Genomic DNA, 21,578 nt, shown 5'->3' with positions numbered 1-21,578 from the left:
TTTACCTTTAACGTTTAAAATGATATTTATTTCTGAGAATGATGACTGGGGAGTCAGATTTCTCTTTGTTTTGATAAGAAATTTGTCCGTTCTTTGTAGTTCTATAATTAAAAAAACAATATGTTACAAAACCCCTAAATTTATATCACAAAACACCTAATTTATAAACTCAATTCAAAGTCACAAATTAAACCCTTAAATTTATATCACAAAACCCCCCAAAATTTATACCACAATACAAAATCCCTAATTTATAAACTCAAATCAAAGTCATATATATTAAACCCCTAAATTTATATCACAAAACCCCTAATTTATAACAACATACCAAACCCTCAATTTATAACACAATACACAACTCCTAATTTATAAACCCAATTCAAAATCATAAATTAAACCCCTAAAGTTATATCAAAAAATCACTAAATTTATACCACAATACAAAACCCCTAATTTATAAACCCAATTCAAAGCCATAAATTAAATCCCTAAATTTTCCCCTAATTTAAACCTAAATTAGAAAATTTTCAATTCAATAAAATTTGTATTACTAAATTAAATTAAACCACACGAACAATACTAATAATTCATAACAAACATCAAATTAGATATATAATAAGTTAAATTAGAATTTCTAGAACAAAATACACACAAATAATTAGTAATCTAAAAAATTAAAAATTAAGAAATTAAAAGAAGGAGTAAGAACATAAGAGTATTATCTTAGTTTAATAGTTTGGTTTGTTAAGAGAATACTAAAAATAATGCCTAATACATGTAAAAAATTAAATGTGAGAATAAAAGAAAAGAGAATGGATGCTTGTGTTGTGGTTGGTCCAAGAGAGAGAGAGGTAGAAAAGGACAGGAGGAAATAAGAAAGTGAAGGGGAAGAAATAGGTAGGGCAGCACATATAATTATATAACTGATCTAATATTTTTTAAACTGGGCCCAGCCAAAACAATGTCATTTTGATTGGGCCCAATTTAAAAAAAAATAGTGCCCAGCCCAACATTAATTGGGCAGGGCACTATGTTATGTTTCTTCTTCGTTGAAGAAACGAAGAAGAAACACAGCTAGGGGGCGGCGGCCATCTCCAACAATGGAGAAGAGGAGGGGCTGTACAAGGGCGGGAACAGTACCTCCCTAGGGGTTTCGCCGGAGCTGGGGGGGCTTCGGCCCCCCCAAGCTCCGGGCTGTCTCCGCCCCTGAACTTCCATATCTCAATGGCTCTGTTTCTTAAGGCTATATAACCTAATAACTTCATGATAAGGGAATCACACCATGGTTCAGCGAGCTGTGCTTTCAACTGGGTAAAGAGGGCTATCCTTGGTTCCACAAGACTGTTATTCACATATTCGACTTCAATTAATCCTGATTCTTTGAGGTCAATAAACGTTTTCGGGGGTGATGTGTCCTCTTCCATATAGACAGAATCCTTGTAAGCATCTAGGAGGTTTTGGTGAAGAACCAAGTCATGGATCGAAAGAAGATGGGAGAGCGGTGCCATTAGGGTTCATCTTAGGAGAGAGAAATTTTGATCGCAGGAGAGAGAAGCGGCGGACACAATCTTTATGTTTGTAAGCATCCGTTCATTTAACTTTAATAAATCATATTAAAACCAATATTATTGAAAAAAATTATATTTATATTAATAGATCTAATAAAATAATTTACGAAATATTCTAAAAAAATATATAACGATAAAAAATATATAAAGATCTATTCTAATTCTCTTTATTTAACTATAATAACATTAAAATCAATATAACTGAAAAAAAATATAACACATTGAAAAGAAATGCAAAGATCCATTTAAATTCCATTCATTTAAATTTAATAAATAATATTAAAATCGATATAATTGAAAAAAGCTATATTTATATTTATTAGATATAATAGAATAACTTACAAAGTATCTCAACGAAAATAAATTATATAACGATAAAAAATATGTAAAGATCCATTCAAATTTCATTCATTTAACTTTAAATAGCATTAAAACCAATATAACTGAAAAAAATTTATAACACATTTAATTTTTTATAACTGAAAAAAACTATATTTATATTTATTAGATATAATGGAATAACTTACAAAGTATCTCAACGAAAATAAATTATATAACGATAAAAAATATGTAAAGATTCATTCAAATTTCATTCATTTAACTTTAAATAGCATTAAAACCAATATAACTGAAAAAAAATTATAACACATTTAATTTTTTGTTGTAATAATTAACACAATATTTAAACCCTCAAAACTATATAAACCAAATAAAATTTAAAAAGAAAGACATGCTTATTTCAAATGCATTGATTTATCAAAGATTTTAGAAAGTACGAGAAAAATAATTTTGAGGAGAGCTAGAATTTGATTGAAAAAACATTGCCACAAAGTCTATAATTATTTTAAATTTACAAGTTTATATAAAAAATATTATACAAGAACATAAATGAACGACCCTTGCAAAACTATCAATAGGGATAATAGATTATAACTTAACAACTTCCAAACACTATTATCAAGCAATTATAAAGGCACGTTTGTTAATTTATTTACAATTTATAAATTTAAATTATTTTAAAACAAAATATTAATATCACTATATGTAAATGATATAAAATATTAAAAATATTAAATTTCTGTACAAAAAACCCACGCAATGCGCGAGCACAATAATAGTTAAATTTATATTGAAATTCTCTCTCAATATACAACATTCAACAATATGAAAAATATTACTTCAAAAAAAAAAAAAAACAATATGAAAAATATTCATCTTTCATTATGTTTCTGACCTTATTTTTCACTCTACTTAAACTGAAAATTATTGCTTTGTGATTATTGTAGTAATTGAAAAAGTAGGAATAATTGGCACCACGCTATACACATGCAAATAAATATTTGATCATCTAATATCAAGTCTTAATAATCAACAACCATAATTCTTAGAACTAATTGATCATACATGTACACATAGGGGTGAGCAAAACCAAACCGAAAACCCAAAGACTGAAAAAACCGGACCGAAAAACCCGGATCAAATCGAATCGAATTATATTTTGGTTTGGTTCAGTCCTAATTTTTAAGCTAGTTTGGTTTTCGATTTGGTTCGGTTTGTTCCGATCCAAAACCGAACAAAACCAAACCGAAATACAATATGTACTACTTTTAGTTTTAAGGTTTTAAATTAATTAACTAATTATATATAGAAAAGAAAAAACAATTAAATATGTTTTTTTTTTCTCTCAACTAATTATATATATAAAAGAAAAACTAATTACATGATTATTGTCTTTATATAACTGTTTAATTAGTCAAGACACAAGTAGTTGTAGGTCTCTAGTGCTTTGTTTGGTCCAAACATGAACCAAATCGGAATGGACCGAAATAATTTGATTCGGTCCAGACTAAACCGAATTATAATTTGGTTTGGTTTGGTCCTAAAAAGTAGAGATAATTTGGTTCGGTCCAATTTGGTTTGGTTCGGTTTTTGAACCGAACCGGACCATGCTCACCCCTAACACACAATATAAATTTACAATTATAAATTGCAAGAAGTAAGAAAAAATATCCTTGCGAGAGTGGCTCAGAGTCTGATCGGGCGTCTTGGTTTGCACACCCTCCTATTTTTGCTTGTGATGCTTTCGGTTCTAATCTTCAATAAGATTTTTCATCTTTCTATTAAAAAAAATGGTAAGGTTCTTATGTAAAAATAAAAGTGCAATAAATTAATATAGAAATTTGGTTATTGTTTTCAAATAAATAAAGTGTTGAAGAATGAAACATTAATAGTAAATAAAGAGGTTTCAATAAGGAAGGTGAAAGGCAAATTCTAATAAATTATCATGAATCCATAATTAAATTATAATTAATCTAAAATTATAAAAAAATCAAATAAATATAAATTTTACTAATTGACACCTCATCTAGAAACTCTATACAATTATTCTTGTATTTCCTCCCTGCTTTGGCTGTTATATGGTCTTGTTTGGCAAATAGATGTTAGATGTTAGTTGATTATATTAGTTGTTAGCTTATTACATTTTTTGTTAGCTGATTTGACTAGCTGAGTGTGTAAACTTGTTTGGTAAAACTTAGCTGATTGCTAATAGTTGTTTGTGTAAAAAGAATGACATACACTACAAAAAGAAGGCCTTTAACGACGGTTTTTATAACTGTCGCAAAAGTGTTGTAATTGCCAGTGTTGCTACATTACCAACGGTTTTTCTCATGCGTCGGGGTAAGGTTTTTTATAGCGATATTTTTTCTAAATGCGGTTTAAACCACTGCCAGAACTGATTTCGAACATTAAAAGGAATGTGTTATACGGAAATTTTGTCGGCAATTCTTGTAATTCAAAACTTTATAATTTTACCGATGAATTCTTTCTGTACATTTTTTATGAACGATTTGCTGCTGTACATTTTTTACTGACAAAAATAAATTTCTGATCAATGAGAAAAAAAATGATTTTTGCCACTAGTAGCAAATATAACCATATATTGTCATTCAACAATCTATTTAAGAAGTACAATCAACAATTATGCACTTCTCTTGACATTAATATTGTCAAAAATTAGAACTAAAATTAAGGACCACATGACTAATCAAAAATACATGTTAAAAAATGCTAGTAGAAGACAACCATAGTTTGTTTGTTCAAAAGAGTGGACTGTTCAAAATGACTATAGTCACACAGGAACTGCAACAGTGGCTCAACAATCATTCTGCAACCTCAATTTGTATGCTGCCCAAAACATTGAGAGAGAGAGAGAAGTAAGAGATAAAATTTGCCAGCAACTACTTTAAACGACTGCAAAATGCAATTATAAATTTTTTTTATCTACAACACAAGAAAGAAAAAAATGACCAAACATCATCTTGTGCAAAGCTCACTACAGAATTGATGCATATTAAACTTATCAATACAAAGTCTCCATGGAAGAAGAAGAATTACAGAAGAAAATGGAGGAATGAAGGCTTACGGTTCAAGAAGAAGAAGAAGACCTTTGGGCTTCCAAAGGGAAGAGAAAGAGAGTGTCAGAAGGAAGTAAATGAGTTTGGTTTTGTTGAAACACCTTTCCACATGATTTTGATTTGACAAAATTATTTAAGTTAATCCATGATTAAGAGGCAATTAAATTTAAGTGCTTTGATTTAATTGTACTAATATATTTGTTCAATGTTGAGTATAAGTATAAATGAAAACAGAATCAAAAAGTAAGACAGGACGAAGTCAGCATGAAAACACAGCACAAGCTGAGTGGAGTGCAACTCAGCATAACAGAAGAAAAGCCATCTTCAGAACAAATATTTAAAGATGAAGCTGACCAAAGAAGCTGAGTGGAACGCAACCCAGTATCAAAGAAAAGAAGTCTTTCTCTAAGCTAATGCTTGCAGACGAAGTTGACCATGGAAGCTGAGTAAGAATACGACTCAGAAACAAAAAACAAAAGCAACGTCAATACAGTCAAGCTGAGTGTTCGCCAGGACAGCATGAATGATCCGTTTGCTAGAAGACAAGATCCGACAACTGTCTGCACCAATAATAGGAACCTTGAATTACACATAGAGTTAATTTAGAGATGCATGGGTCAACTGTCTGTTAGTTAAAAAACGAACTAGCACTAGAAGACGCACCTGCGGGAAGAAGATAAGTCTGACGCCTGATAGGGGTATTTTACCCCTATCTTTTAGCGTGATTTACGGGTTGATTTTAGAAGAAATAAATAAGTTTAATTACAAAAATAGAGTGTTTTAATAAAATAACGGAATAAAAATAAATTCCATGCTTTCAGTTAATTTCCCTTATTTTTGAGTAATTTAGGAAATAAAAACGTCAAGCTAACTCGGCCCCGAGATTTGTATTTCAGGTACGAGCAAGGAGTGAAAATCCATTCAAATACGCGAGGTGCATCATCCCATACGCGGGGCGTGAAACATAAAGTCAGAAATGATTGGCCTATCCACAGACACCACGCAGAATCTAGTCAGCATACGTGAGGCGTATGCCAACTTACGCGAGGCGTATGACACATGTCAGAAATGATTGGCCTAATCCTGAAAGTCAGACTGCATGATCTTCCTGAGTCAACTATCTCTACACAGGGCGTGCCTCAAGCCACACACGGCGTAAAAGGACCAAATCAAGCAATAAAAAGTTAGAGACTCAAGCACGCAAGGCGCAGTCCATTCTACGCGGGGCGTGTTTGAGACAACAGGATCTGGAATTGGTCCACATGCAGGAGATTTCTGACGGAATGTGCATACACACAGGGCGTACACCACCATACGCGGGGCGTATTATGGGATTTCTGCACAAAATTATGTTCCTCCATGCTTGCACCTTGTGGAATTACAATCTTGCCCCTAGCTTGATCTATAAATAAGAGTGACTAGCACTCATTTGAAAAAGGCTAGACACTTAGACCTTAGACCATACACTTTACATCTTGTAATTCTTGCTATTTGTAGTTTAGATTTTGTTTTTAGGCTTTGTATAGCCAAACTCTTCCATCTTGAAAGCTTGTTCGTCGATTCCGGCATTCCATCAAAGTCCCGCTCCACTTCTGTGCACCAAGCTCAAAAGCTCCACCATCCAAGTCCTAAGAGACGGCTTTTGAGTCCGGTTAGCTAGTTCCGAGGGTGGATTCTTCCCTTTTTACTTGCTAATTAGCTTGAACTCATCCTATGTACTAGGCTTGGTTGTAATTCATATTTACATTCTCCATATTTATAATTTATGATTCATAATCTTCTTTTCTATATATGTGTTGATGTTTGTTACTTGTTTTGATATTCATAATTGATTATTGTGTAGGAGAACGCGACTTCCGACGCCATTCGGGATATTTTTAGGGATTCATATAGTGTTGCCTTACCGGAAGTGACGAACCGAAAACCGTAGGAATTGACAAGCCACGGAACTTACGGGTCCTAATTTTGGTCCCAAGCATTAGACACACCTTGATTAGGAACCACGTAGTCTAAGTACTTCACGGGTCGGTTATTCTACACGTAGTCGTCTTTGCAAGAGCAAACCATCAACCGTATAAACATTAGAAGTCATTATTTGTCATAATTATAACTTATCGCATTCATATCACTTCATAGAGTATCGTTATATAAATTCGCCTCACACGTAGTTAGGAGTAGTTTGTAGTTGGCCCCCATATCAACCTCAAAGTATTCACCGCTTAAATAACGTATAAAACCGAGTCGTTTAAATACTTGCCGTTATAAATCCCGTGGATTCGATACCCGGTCTTAACCGGATTATTACTTGATACGATGGGGTACACTTGCACCTAAGTAGTGACGTCTAGTAGATACAAAGCACTTAGAAAGACCACATCCATAGTCATAGCGCACTTATCAAAATACACATTTTGTCATAGAAAACACTACTAGAAGGCACGCATCAAGTTTTTGGCGCCGTTGCCGGGGATTTATAATTTCTTGCAATATTAGACAAAAACGTTTTATTGTTAGTTTAAGCATTCTTTTTGTATAAATTGTTTATATCGACTTCTTTTGAGCATTCGTAAATATTATTCTCTTTTTGTGAATAATTTATTTTGTTGTTATTAATGATCTTTTTCATGGTATGATGCCTTATAGTCGTCATCTGTGGGATGACCACAAGGATGACGGATGTTCGCACCAACAATCAACCTCGCAACTCGATGTGGTAATCTCTATGCTTAAAGACATTCATGTGAGATTATCTAACATTGAGGCATTTTGTAGGGATTTGGGAAATCAAATCGCTAGATTGAAGTCTCGTATCGATTCAACCGCGGACGAATCAATTAGAGACGCCAATCCGGGTGATCAAAATGTGGTGCTCGAGTTAATTGAGCCTTCTCAAGAAGACTCTCCAAATACCGAAGGTTGCCTCAACTGCGAGGAGCCGGAGATCCTAATCGATGCACCGGTTGCGTGTGAACCCATGGAAAAGAATCCAAAACTAGAAGAGTTTGAGGTTTATTCTAACTCGGAATATTTCACTCTTTTTGAACTGCCAAAAGAGTCAAAAAGGGAGCAAACTAAACTCTTCAATAATTTCTTTAAATATAGCTTTTGGTTTTCGTTAAATTTCTTTGAAACTAACAACCCGTTTTGTAGGTACGGATTGTTTATTCAAGAATTTGCATTTCTAACGCGAATGGAAGCATACACCTAAGAGGAAATTCTATGTCGAGCTCACCGACTATAAAGTAGTGCTTCTTGGGAGGCAATCCAAGCTCGAATAAAGTTTAATTTTATGTCTTTAATTTATTTTTAAGTTTTTACATTTAAGTTATTATTGTGTGCTTAATTATTTTTTCTTACATTTTATTAGGTGTTCGTGTAATTTTGTGTCAATTCGGTGGGACGATCTGGAAGAGAATCGTAAGTATTGACGCTGGCAAAAAAAAAAAAATAAAACAAAAAAATGAAAAAATGACAAAAAATTATTTTATTTTATTTTTTTTTGGAATATATATAATATACATATGTTGATTAAAAAAAAGTGCTGCTTGAGGACAAGTAAAACTTTAAAGTCCGAGGAGGTTTGATATGGGTATTTTACCCCTATCTTTTAGCGTGATTTACGGGTTGATTTTAGAAGAAATAAATAAGTTTAATTACAAAAATAGTGTTTTAATAAAATAACGGAATAAAAATAAATTCCATGCTTTCAGTTAATTTCCCTTATTTTTTAGTAATTTAGGAAATAAAAACGTCAAGCTAACTCGGCCCCGAGATTTGTATTTCAGGTACGAGCAAGGAGTGAAAATCCATTCAAATACGCGAGGCGCATCATCCCATACGCGGGGCGTGAAACATAAAGTCAGAAATGATTGCCCTATCCACAGACACCACGCGGAATCTAGTCAACATACGCGAGGCATATGCCAACTTACGCGAGGCGTATGACACATGTCAGAAATGATTGGCCTAATCCTGAAAGTCAGACTGCATGGTCTCCCTGAGTCAACTATCTCTATGCAGGGCGTGCCTCAAACCACGCACGGCGTAAAAGGACCAAATCAAGCAATAAAAAGTCAGAGACTCAAACACGCAAGGCGCAGTCCATTCTACGCGGGGCGTGTTTGAGACAACAGGATCTGGAATTGGTCCACATGCAGGAGATTTCTGACGGAATGGGCATACACGCAGGGCGTACACCACCATACGCGGGGCGTATTATGGGATTTCTGCACAAAATTATGTTCCTCCATGCTTGCACCTTGTGGAATTACAATCTTGCCCCTAGCTTGATCTATAAATAAGAGTGACTAGCACTCATTTGAAAAAGGCTAGACACTTAGACCTTAGACCATACACTTTACATCTTGTAATTCTTGCTATTTGTAGTTTAGATTTTGTTTTTAGGCTTTGTATAGCCAAACTCTTCCATCTTGAGAGCTTGTTCGTCGATTCCGGCATTCCATCAAAGTCCCGCTCCACTTCCATGCACCAAGCTCGAAAGCTCCACCATCCAAGTCCTAAGAGATGGATTTTGAGTCCGGGTAGCTAGTTCCGAGGGTGGATTCTTCCCTTTTTACTTGCTAATTAGCTTGAACTCATCCTATGTACTAGGCTTGGTTGTAATTCATATTTACATTCTCCATATTTATAATTTATGATTCATAATCTTCTTTTCTATATATGTGTTGATGTTTGTTACTTGTTTTGATATTCATAATTGATTGTTGTGTAGGAGAACGCGACTTCCGACGCCATTCGGGCTATTTTTAGGGATTCATATAGGTGTTGCCTTACCGGAAGTGACAAACCGGAAACCGTAGGAATTGACAAGCCACGGAACTTACGGGCCCTAATTTCTGGTCCCAAGCATTAGACACACCTTGACTAGGAACCACGTAGTCTAAGTACTTCACGGGTCGGTTATTCTACACGTAGTCATCTTTGCAAGAGCAAACCATCAACCGTATAAACATTAGAAGTCATTATTTGTCATAATTATAACTTATCGCATTCATATCACTTCATAGAGTTTTGTTATATAAATTCTCCTCACACGTAGTTAGGAGTAGTTTGTAGTTGGCCCCCATATCAACCTCAAAGTATTCACCGCTTAAATAACGTATAAAACCGAGTCGTTTAATACTTGCAGTTATAAATCCCGTGGATTCGATACCCGATCTTAACCGGATTATTACTTGATACGACGAGGTACACTTGCCCCTAAGTAGTGACGTCTAGTAGATATAAAGCACTTAGAAAGACCACATCCATAGTCATAGTGCACTTATCATAATACACATTTTGTCGTAGAAAACACTACTCGGTTTTAAGTACTCAGCGGTAGAGAAATCTAGGTGTTCGGTTATAGCACTTAGTAGGAGTTGAGTAGACGAATAGAGGAAGGTACTCTTGCATATTCAACTGCCTTGTAAACGGTTTGTGCTCTACCTTTAAAGAGCTCAGTATTGGATTGAAAAAGCCTGGATGGATTCTGGGGACTGGATGTAGGCGGAGAGGTCGAACCAGGATAAGTCGTGCTGAGTAATTTCTAACTCTCTCTCAATATATCTATATATGGGATGCTTAATTAAATTGCTCAGGATATAAATTGTACAAGCTAACACTGAGTAATCTTGGTGCTGAGTTGGAAGCTGACCTCAAGTGTTAATTCCTAACTCATGAGTAAAACAGTTCTAGTCAGCATCTGACTAAAGCTGTCTTACACTTCTCGACCGTGCTCACCTGAACTAAGTTAAAGTAATTAAAGAATTATCTTAAGTCAGCATAATTAAGCGAAAAATTTATATTAGTTCCTAACCCCCCTGGAACTAATCATACGGGACCAACAAGTGGTATCAGAGCTAAGTAGCTCACTACTCAAAGATATAACTATCTTGAGCTGATCCCGATAAATGGCTGAGAACATCACTCGTTTCCTTCCAGGAAATCAAACAACACAAATACTCCCTGAGGGATTATCAATTAGTCGGCCACCCTTGTTTTTCGGATCAAATTATACATTTTGGAAAAACAGGATGAAGAACTTTATTCAAGATACAAACATGAGTGCATGACTTGCAATAGTTCAAGGCCCATATGTGCCTTACAAAACTGTTGACAACGAAAAGGTTGTCAAGAGTGAAACTGAGTGGTCAGAAAATGACCTTAAAAAATTACAAAATAATGCTTCGGCTATCGATATGCTTCTGTGTGCTAGATGCTGTAGAGTACAATAAGATTTCAGGTTGCGAGTCAGCACAGGAAATATGGAAGAAGCTCGAAGTAACCTATGAAGGCACAAGAAAGGTCAAGGAGTCCAAAGTGAACCAACATATGAGATTGTACGAGCTGTTCGAGATGAATGAAAACGAAGACATCTCGGAGATGAAATCAAGGTTCACAAATATTATAAATGAGCTTAAACGACTCGGCAAGAACTTCACGGAAGAAGAACAGGTGAAGAAAATCTTGAGAAGTCTACCCAAGAGCTAGCAAGCTAAGAAAACAGCTGTGGAAGAAGCTCAACACTTGACCACATACAAATATGACGAGCTGATCGGATCTCTGCTGACTCATGAGATCTCTATGAAAATTTTTGAGGCTAAAGAAAAGTCAGAGGACAAGAAACAAAAATCACTTATCATGAAAGCTGACTCAACCAAAGCTGACTCATCAGATGATGAGGAGATGGCCATGTTCACAAGAAAGATGAAGAAGCTGTTCAGAAAGAATGATAAGAACAACAAGAGGCCATACAAAAGAGGCGATAGGTACAAAGCTGAGTCCAGTGACAAATACAAAAAGGACAGCTCCAAGCCTGTCACATGCTTTGAATGCCATCAAACTGGGCACATTAAGTCAAGCTGTCCTAACTTAAAGAAAGAAAAGAGGGGAAGCAAAAAGGCAATGGTGGCCACATGGAGTGACAGTGATGAGTCAACCTCATCAGAAGCTGATGCAAATGAGACAGCAAATATATGCTTCATGGTCGATGACGCTGTTGACCAAAGTCAATCTGAGCAAGATGACCTCTCTGACGGTTCTGACCAGGAGGAACACTCCAATGAGGTAACATCCTTACACTTGCTTAGAAATGAAATGGTAAACGCCCTGAGTGATCTATATACACTGACTAAAAAGTGTAACAAGAAAATAAAGACACTCAACAGGCGGTGTGACGAGATTGAAGAGGTCAAACTCAGTGACCTTCAATATCTTCTCCAAGACAACTCAACTTTGCATAACAATATGGAAATCATGCACAAGTTTGTCTCGGAAGTCCAATCAGATTCAAAGAAACTAAGAAAGGATGTCACAACCCTACAGAACCAAATAAAAGGTTCAACTAAAAATAAATCCCATGCTGAGTACTCAGGTACTGGTCAGCGTAGACAGTTCACTCAGTGTGACTATTGTGGGAAGAGAGGACACACAATAGATGCGTGTTGGTATAATCGGTGGATTGTCCAATGTGACTTCTGCGGAAAGAAAGGTCATACCACTAAGGTATGCTGGCATGCTCAGTACAACGGTGCTGACCAAAAACAAAGTCACCCTAAAAGGGTAACTCATTGTGACTTCTGTGGTAAACAAGGCCACACCATAAATGTATGCCGTCACAAATTAAAACATGATATAACACCTGTCTATACTGACCAACGAGGACCCAAAGAGAATTGGGTACCTAAAGATGAATGATTCAAAATGCAGGTGAGCCTGAGGTGCGTGGAGAAGTCAAAGCTTTGGTATATTGACAGCGCATGCTCGAGGCATATGACTGATGATGAAACTCAGTTCATCACACTTGAGCTTAAACGAGGTGGTAACGTAAGCTTTGGAGACAATAAAAAGGGAAAGATAACTCAGTCTGCCGAAGATGACCCAAGCTCAGCTTCCGCTGACCAAAATGGAGCCGCTGAGTCGTCACCACAAGGGCTGACCAAAGGTAAACACGAACACGAAATTACCTTTGCTGACCAATCTACTCTTGTAGATATTGTAGAAACACCTATTCCAGACAACTCAACATTACCTAAAGAAGTCAAAATTCCAAGAGGACATTCGGAGAAGTCCATTCTTGATGCTGCTGAAAACAAGCTAATGACAAGAGATCAGCTTAGAAAATATCTCAGCAATGTTGCATTCGTTTCAGTACATGAACCAAAGAACTTCTCAGAAGCTGAGCACGACGAACATTGGATCAATGCTATGTAAGAGGAGCTTGATCAGTTCAAAAGAAATGAGGTATGGGATTTAGTACCAAAACCTAGGAATCAAAAGACCATAGGAACTAAGTAGGTCTTTACAAATAAACTAGATGAGCAAGGCAATGTAGTCAGGAACTAAGCCCGACTTGTAGCCCAAGGCTATAGTCAACAAGAGGGCATTGACTATGGTGAGACCTTTGCACCCGTAGCTAGGTTAGAGGCTATACATATTTTATGTGCATACGCTAGTTTCATGAATTTCAAGCTATATCAAATGGATGTTAAAAGTGCATTTCTTAATGGCTTTATAAACGAAGAGATATATGTTAGTCAGCCTCCTGGGTTTGAAGATCCAAAGTTTCCAAACCACGTTTATAAACTCAAGAAGGCCTTGTACGACCTGAAACAAGCACCTCGTGCTTGGTATGAGAGGTTGACCAGTTTCTTGCTGACCAGGAACTATGTCAGAGGCAAAGCTGACACTATTGGTCCCGTGTGATTAGTTCCAAGGGGGGGGGGGGTTAGGAACTAATATAACTTTTTCGTTTTAATTATGCTGACTTAATATAATTCTTTGAGTTTTACAACTCAGCTTTGGTCAGCACGGCCGAGTGAGGTGCAAGACAGTTTTAGTCAGATACTGACTAGAGCTATTTTACTTGCGAGTTGGGAATGGCACTTTTTGTGGCCAGCTTCCAACTCAGCACTCTGATTTACTCAGTGTCAGCTTAAGCAATTTATATAGTGAGTAAATATAGCAAGGAACACATACAGATATATATTGAGAGAGAGTTAGAAATTACTCAGCACGATTTATCCTGGTTCGGCCTCTCCGCCTACGTCCAGTCCCCAGAATCCCTTCGGGCTTTTTAAATCCAATACTGAGCTCTTTAAAGGTAGAGCACAAACCGTTTACAAGGCAGTTGAATATGCAAGAGTACCGTCCTCTATTCATCTACTCAACTCCTACTAAGTGCTATAACCGAACACCTAGATTTCTCTATCGTTGAGTACTTAAAACCGAGTACTCAGCACTACTCTCTCAATTTTACAATTGATACAGAATTGTTCTTCTTCAGAAAAAGAACACTTTAGATGATTACAAAAATCACTCTAGCTTTTACACAGAGATGGAAATTTGGTGTAAGATCTTTTTCTTGTTTTGGTGTGCTTTTGTATGTATGCTTTTTCTCTTGTATTTTGGCGAAGGATCCAAGAAGTGTACTTATCCTTTTATAGTTGAAATCTGAAGACACAATCATTTGAATTAGGATCTATCCGTTGAATTCAAACGGTCCTTTCTTACGACATGTTCTGGTCAGCTTCAGATTTGCAGGCCAATCCTGTCGTCTGAATTCCTTAGGCGCCAGGCTTGTCTTCTTCTCACATGTTTTTCTTCTTGTACAGGTTTCGTCTTTTAGCTAACGAACAGTTGACCTATGCATCTCGAAATTGACTCTTTGCGTAATTCCAAGGTTTCTATTATTGGTGCAGAAATTTGTCGGATCTTGTCTTTTAGCAAACGGATCATTGGTGCTGTCCTTAAAATCATTCAGCATGACTTTGATAACCGTTGTCTTTGATTGTTGGCAATTCCGATACTGAGTTGCCTTTCACTCAGCTTCCACGGTCAGCTTCGTTCTGCAAGATATAGTTTCGAAGAAGACTTCTCTTCTTTCATGATGAGTTGCTCTTTACTCAGCTTTTGTGATCAGCTTCATTTGTAAGCTTCGGTTCTGAAGAAGACTTTCCTTCCTTTGTAGTGAGTTATTCTTTACTCAGCCCGTGCTATGTAGTCATGCTGACTATGTTCTTTCTTAATTTGATTCATGTTCTTATAAATATTTTTATACTTAACATTGAACAAACACATTAGTACAATTAAATCAAAGCACTTAAATTTAATTGTCTTAATCATGGATTAACTTAAATAATTTTGTCAAATCAAAATCATGTTGGAAAGGTGTTTCAACAAACTCCCCCATTTTGATGTTGGCAAAATTTTTAATTATGGAACTCAGTTTTTGAAATTCCCCATGATTGAATTGTTTTTCGTTCTTCTGAAATTACTCCCCCGTAAGGGTTGCATCTATTTGACTTAATTTAACTCTAAACCTTCCAAGATTTAATTGAGAAAAATCAAAGCATGCTTGTACTGACTAAGTTCAATTCTAGATCTTCTAAGATCTAATTCAGATGAGCCTAGGTCAGTTTTCAGAAGAGGTCAATATGTTGGAACATGTGTTTACTCAGTTTGATACATGGTCAGTTTTAGGTATCAGAGAGAGAGAGATTATATCTATGAATTTATGTATCAGAGCAAAGTGTATTCATGTATCAGAGTAAATGTGTGTTGAGAGTTTTCCACATGCATGTTCCTTTCTATTGTTTGTTCAATTAAGACAGTTCTACATATAGCACAACAATTAAGCATCACAAATAGATAAGTCAGTTTGAAATAAAAGATGCTTTAAAATAGATAGTTTGGTCAGCAAACAAACAGATAAAAACACCAGACAAGTACTACAAGTCACATTCTAAGATTTAACTAATCTATTTCTTCCTGTTGACTTGGGCTTGGTGGGCAGGATTAACTTTGGCTTTTCCCTTGGCGTTTCTTTGTTGCTGACTACCAGATGCTTCTCCTGCTTCCCCTGATTTGTGCTGAGTTCCATCAGCTTGTTCTTTCTCCCCCGGTTTGCTAGCATCGGGCGGAGGAGGAATGAAAGTGTCGTTGAGAACAACACGAGTTAATCTCACTGAGTATGCCTTAAGCTATTTCGTGCTTTCCCTGAGACCATCGAAAACAGGAACGCCATCATCGATAATGGATCTGGGGACTCGAATAGATGCACTAAGCATACTAAGAATATATGCCTGTGATTTCCCAATCCAGGTCAGCGTGTCAGTCAGCCTAGCATAAGCTTGATGATACATTTTGAGCAAGGCCGAATCGTAGAACTGACGTTGAGCATTCATATGGCACACATGTTTGAAGGTGGCTTGGGAGTATTGCAGGATTTCATTTGTTTTCACCAAGTCAGTATCCATTTCTTCCTTACTCAAGTTGAGTAAACGGATAGCTTCACTGATTTGCTCGATCGAACACTAGAAAGAGGAGGAAATGAGTGCACGAGTATCGGTCAGCTCGGAGTGTAGCTTGGTGAAGTGGTGGTCAACCTCAGCAGAGGTAGCATATCCTTTGTTGACTGCAGATAGAGCATTTATTTGGCCTTGGAGGGAATCCATGTGATTCACCATCATTAACTACAGTTCAGCCAGCTTCACTATGGAGTCTTGCTTGGGCTGTTGAGATTGAACAGTTGTCATGACACTCACAAGGTCTTTGAGACCCTTGATTTCATTCAGGAGCTGAGTGACAGAAGAAAGTTGTGTTGACTCAACATTAATGAACCCAGCAGCATTGGCATGAGAGGAAGTCAAATCCTGTAGAATGGTTTGAGCTGAGTCAATGATTCGACGCCCAGACTCAGTAGCATTTAGGTAGGCATAAGTTGCCTCAGGAGTTCGCTCAGCAGCCGGTATAGGAATAAGGCCAGATGGTGGAGGAGGAGGTTGTTTACCAGAACCAGATGGGCCAGCATGATTAACAATTAGACTTTTATTCAAGTCAGCACCAGGAACTAACTGTTCAACATTCTGCAATGCTGGGTTAGGAAGAGGAGGATCCGCAAAGATGTTGACCTGCTCAACATTGGTTTGAAATTGAGTTGGTGCAGGAGGAGGTGCTTCAGAACTTACCGGATTTTCCTTTGCTCGCTCACCCCACTACAACAAATGAGATTTTTAGTGGCAATAATTTTGTGGGGAAAATAAATTTGCCACTAAATACAAACAATTTGTGGCGGACACATAGTTTGCCACAATTGATCTTTTTTAGTGGCTAATTCGTTATTTGCCACATATGGTAATGTAATTAGTGGCTGATTTAGAAAATTGCCATATAATATAAGATATTGTGGGGAATTTTGATTTTTGCCATAAAATAAGGTACTTTTATGGCAAATTGATATTGCCCCCATAGTATAAAATGAAAAAATAATGAGTGTACATTATATAATTTATTATTTGTGAGTGGTTTTTCATTTTTTCTGACTTTGACCAAAAATTCCGGCCATTAATTCAATATTCTAAAAAACTACTACTTAAATTTAAAGAAAAACAAAAAAAACACTCATCAAATCTTCTTTTGGTTTAGGCACAGTATATCAATAATTGAGGCAAAAAGTTCCTCCAAGAATTTTAGCTTTCCGCCAAAAATCAACACCAAAATTTGATTTTGGCTTTCCCTCGAAAAATCATTCAGAAATCCGAGAAGAAGTTAGGGTTTCCCTTGACCTGTTCATTCTGATTTTAATTTTCACTCAAACCTCATTCCATAATCACTCTAGCCCAGAAGAAATTGAAACTGAAACCTAGAAATCCTTAAGCCGTCGAACGCCTGCAATCGGATCGTCAAAGGTACCTCCTATCTCTTCTTCTTTTCTTCAAAGGGACCAAATTTGGACAATAATCACTCTAGCCCAGAAGAAATTGAAACTGAAACCTAGGAATCCTTAAGCCGTCGAACGCCTGGAATCGGACCGTCAAAGGTACCTCCTATCTCTTCTTCTTTTCTTCAAAAGGACCAAATTTGGACAAAAATCGTCCCCATCTAGGTTTTGGTTTTTATTTAAACTAATACATACTCTTTTTCTCGAAGATGGTTGAATTCTTCTTCAAATCCCCAAAACCGCTCAAAAGAGCTTTTGGTTGGAGACTGCAGCTAAATGGTGAGCTTTCCTTTATGCATTTGATGATATATTCACATTTTTATGTTTTACATAGAAATTGTAATATGCCTAGTTGTACAAATTAAACAATAATAGCATATGGTTTAGTTTTACCCTTGCTGTATGTTCAAATCATATTTCTGTTCTCATCAAGGGTTTCAACATTGCTCAATTTCTTCAAGTGAAACATATTTGCTAGATTTGGTTCAATGCATAACAGAGCATTGTCACTTCGATTCCTTAGTACTTCAGGTGTTTTAAAATTTCTTTTACTGCTTCTTTAGATTTGCTTATTCCTGTATAGTGAAGAACGTTTCATCTTCTTACATCAATGATTTGACAACATTCTGCATCCTTCATGATCCTGCATCCTTCTTTCTTTGACTAATTGTTTCCACCTGAGACCTACCCAGAAAAAGACCATCTAAACAAAAATCTCATCCCCAAATCATCGTTCACCTTGTGATTGCTCGACTTGTCTACTGGTTTTCTTTCTCTGAAATCATGTCTCCAACCTCAAAGTAGCCACCAATAACTTCAACTCCAACTAATTTGGTCTTTGAAGGAGTTGGGGAGGAATCCAATCTTGTCTACAGGATCGTTGGGTAATAGTTGATTGGTCTCTTAAGGTTTATTGAACTAATTAGGTAATAGTTGATTTATATTTAGATCTGAATTCCTGTACTCTTTGTTTATTGAAGTTCTGTGCTATTTATTTATTGAAGTTTTGTGCTCTTTGTTTATTTGGGTTCCTTATCTGATGAGCTTCATTTTATCTGCATTTTATTAATCTCTAACTTTGAATTACTCTGATTGAAATTTTTGTCATTTTAAGGTAATAACTTGAAATGCTGAAGATATCTCTTTTATGTAAGTACCCAATCATTTAGGTTAATCAGTTCTCATGTATATGTTAACTGCATTCCTTATAACATTAATTATATATGTTGATTGAAACTGATTTGGGGTTCTTTGATGCTTTTAACACTATTTATTTTGTAAATTTTAATCAATGTTGGGTAATTCTTCTCAATTCAAGAGCGAGAACTCGTGAAAAGAAAAAAAATTGGGATAAGTACCAAAATAGACCTATAGCTTTTGGGGAAGTATCAATTTAGGCTCCACGTACAAAATAGCACCAATATAGGCTTACTGTTTGAAAAATCGTACCAATTTAGGCCTCAATAACGGAACGAGACACACATCATTGATATTCCTTCGTTAAGTTCAATGGCGTGTCTCGTTCCGTTATTGAGATCTAAATTGGTACCCTTTTTCAAACCTTAAGCCTATATTGGTGTTATTTTGTACGTGGAGCCTAAATTGATACTTCCCCAAAAAACTATAGACCTATTCTGGTACCTTATCTCAAAAAAATTAGAACATCTAAAGTTAGCACATGTCAGGTGGGTTAAGATACTAAAACTGGTTTGACAAGTATGAGCCATGACTTGGGAGCTTCTTACCAAGCTTGTCCTACTTTAGGAAGTGCCATTGGACAAGTCCGATTGTAATGTGTGAATGGGATTTGACACTCCAATTCTTTCCTGCATTTTTGTTGATGTTTCAATTAATTGAAAATCACTCCATTTGATTGCTTGTATTAATTGAAATGGCATAATCATTTCCTATTACAGGCATGATATTCGTTAGATCAGAGGCAGCAGTAGAAATTCCTTCAAGTCCCTTTTATGTTGAGTATGCTTGAATTTAATGGATGCTTTCATTGTCAACATTTGTTTGATTTGTATGTATTCCAGTGCATTTTCATTTGTTCATTAGAATAACTAACCTTCTGCACAAATTAGTGTCCATGTTAGCCTAAGTTTTCTCTAGTTTTGTTTAGCAACTTCAATCATTTCACTGCCTAAGTTCTTATACTTTCTCTAGTTTCTAGATGTGTTCCTTGTTGCTGTCAAACCAAAGTCACCAGCTAAACATCTACGGGGTGGATTTGAATTCGATGATGATGAACTGGTATAGTTGAATAAATAATCTGCTGTTTGTTTTAAATGTGTTATAGATATTGAATATTTCTTCTCAAGCAATTTTGTTTGAGTCTCAAAAGTTTCAGCTGCCACAGTCAACAAGTAGGTGGAAGAGGAGATTTTACTTTTTCCTGCATGATAAATTGAAACTTCATGGTAAGCGTTTAGCGGATATGTTGTGACATTCTAAAACTAGGATCTGCTTATCAATTAATCCTTTTAATTCAATGTAGATTTCCTTTTGGTGGCACTTTTCTCTCTCAGTCTAAAGGCATGGATTGTTATTATTATGTGGTTCATTTTGGCACCTGTTGAACATAGATGGGACCTTGGACCTTTATATGTAAGTTGCTTTGTTATTTGTTTCTATTGTCTTTGGTTTGTTCAATTTCTCCAACCTATAAAAGAACTATCATTTATGTATCGAGTAACAATTGTGGTTGATTTGTATTTTAAATTACGAGACATAACATTATCTAGTTATCATGCTCAGCAGACCAAATCCGTTATATTGTTGCGTTGCATTATCTACTGCATCACTTACAACTTGTCTGTCAAAAATTTACTTACATCCATGTTTCTTAATTTCCTCTTACCATGTCATATACAGATACTGGTACAGGATTCTCACTAATCTTCTTTAATCTTGGACGGCATCAAGCTGGTGATGCCAGGTATTATACTATTTTTAATTGACTGTGCTAATACTTGTTTAAATTGACACACCTTATCATTAAAGAAAAATTATATTTTGTAAGATAAGACATAAATTAGTGCATTATCAAAATGAGAATTTTTTTATTACTTATATTCTTTTTCCTCCTTTCAAGGGTTGAAGCAGGGAAATTGAGTCTAGTACATGAATTCTGTCCATTGTCATTATTGTTGAAACGAAGATCTAATCTGATTCAAAAACCATTGCCTGTCGTATGGAATAAATTTATTTTGTTGCTATTATTCCTAATTTTATTGGGGTTTTGTTTTGTTTCTTGTCGCCGAAATCTTGGCAGCTGATCATGATTTTCCGTAATGATGTTTTGATAAAGTGTTGAATGTCTGTCATGTCTTTCTAACAATGCTTGAAACACTAGTAAGCTCAGCAATGAGCATAATTTGCCTACATTTTTTGAATATTTTTTTTTGTCTAAATGCAACGCGTATTCAATCTTCAATGAAGACTTCAGAGAGCTTCTGGGGACCCTAAATGCAGATCGTCTAGATAGGGACATTCGAGCTGGTCAGTTTTGAAGCTTTCTGTTGTGATTAGTAAAAGGTATAGTGTTAAAATTTTTATCCACCCAATCTCCTCTATGTCCTGCCTTTCATTTTTGTGCTTTTCATCCCTCTGTACATTTTGTTTTGCCCTTCTGTATTTTAGCAATAAAATTCTCTATTTTTTCGAACCTAGTTTAGTCGTTAATTAGAGTATAAAATTGGAATAACGTACAAAAATACCATTATCAAGAGTAATATTAATTGTTAACACAACAAATGGTACAATTGAGGGGTTTAAAATTGGTAATCTGAGCCAATTTCAAACATTATTAAGGGAGTTCTCTTCTGAATTATAAAACTGGTGGCTAGCTAGCTTTGCAAATTATCTTTA

At 35.8% G+C, this 21,578-nt stretch overlaps 1 protein-coding gene across 1 annotated transcript; it reads left to right on the top strand.

Annotated features, from left to right (window-relative positions):
- The first annotated feature begins 7,616 nt into the window (after positions 1-7,616).
- Positions 7,617-21,220, top strand: LOC136216963 (uncharacterized). Its single transcript, XM_066003512.1, has 6 exons — positions 7,617-7,991; positions 19,875-19,961; positions 20,044-20,128; positions 20,206-20,319; positions 20,583-20,646; positions 21,127-21,220. Exons 1-6 carry the CDS (start codon positions 7,617-7,619, stop codon positions 21,218-21,220), a joined length of 819 nt encoding a protein of 272 aa, XP_065859584.1.
- Positions 21,221-21,578: the final 358 nt, after the last annotated feature.

This window comes from Euphorbia lathyris, chromosome 2 (genome assembly GCF_963576675.1).
Source record: "Euphorbia lathyris chromosome 2, ddEupLath1.1, whole genome shotgun sequence".
In the NCBI taxonomy this organism is placed as follows: Eukaryota; Viridiplantae; Streptophyta; class Magnoliopsida; order Malpighiales; family Euphorbiaceae; genus Euphorbia; species Euphorbia lathyris.
Note: the sequence above shows the minus strand (reverse complement) of the source record. Positions and strands in the feature narration are given on the sequence as shown.

Excerpts from the sequence above, each read along its gene's own strand:
- LOC136216963 (XM_066003512.1), top strand. The coding sequence starts at position 7,617 with ATGCCTTATAGTCGTCATCTGTGGGATGACCACAAGGATGACGGATGT. Across the intron at positions 19,962-20,043 it reads AATTCGATGATGATGAACTG|TCTCAAAAGTTTCAGCTGCC; the intron begins GTATAGTTGAAT and ends ATTTTGTTTGAG. Across the intron at positions 20,129-20,205 it reads TGATAAATTGAAACTTCATG|ATTTCCTTTTGGTGGCACTT; the intron begins GTAAGCGTTTAG and ends AATTCAATGTAG.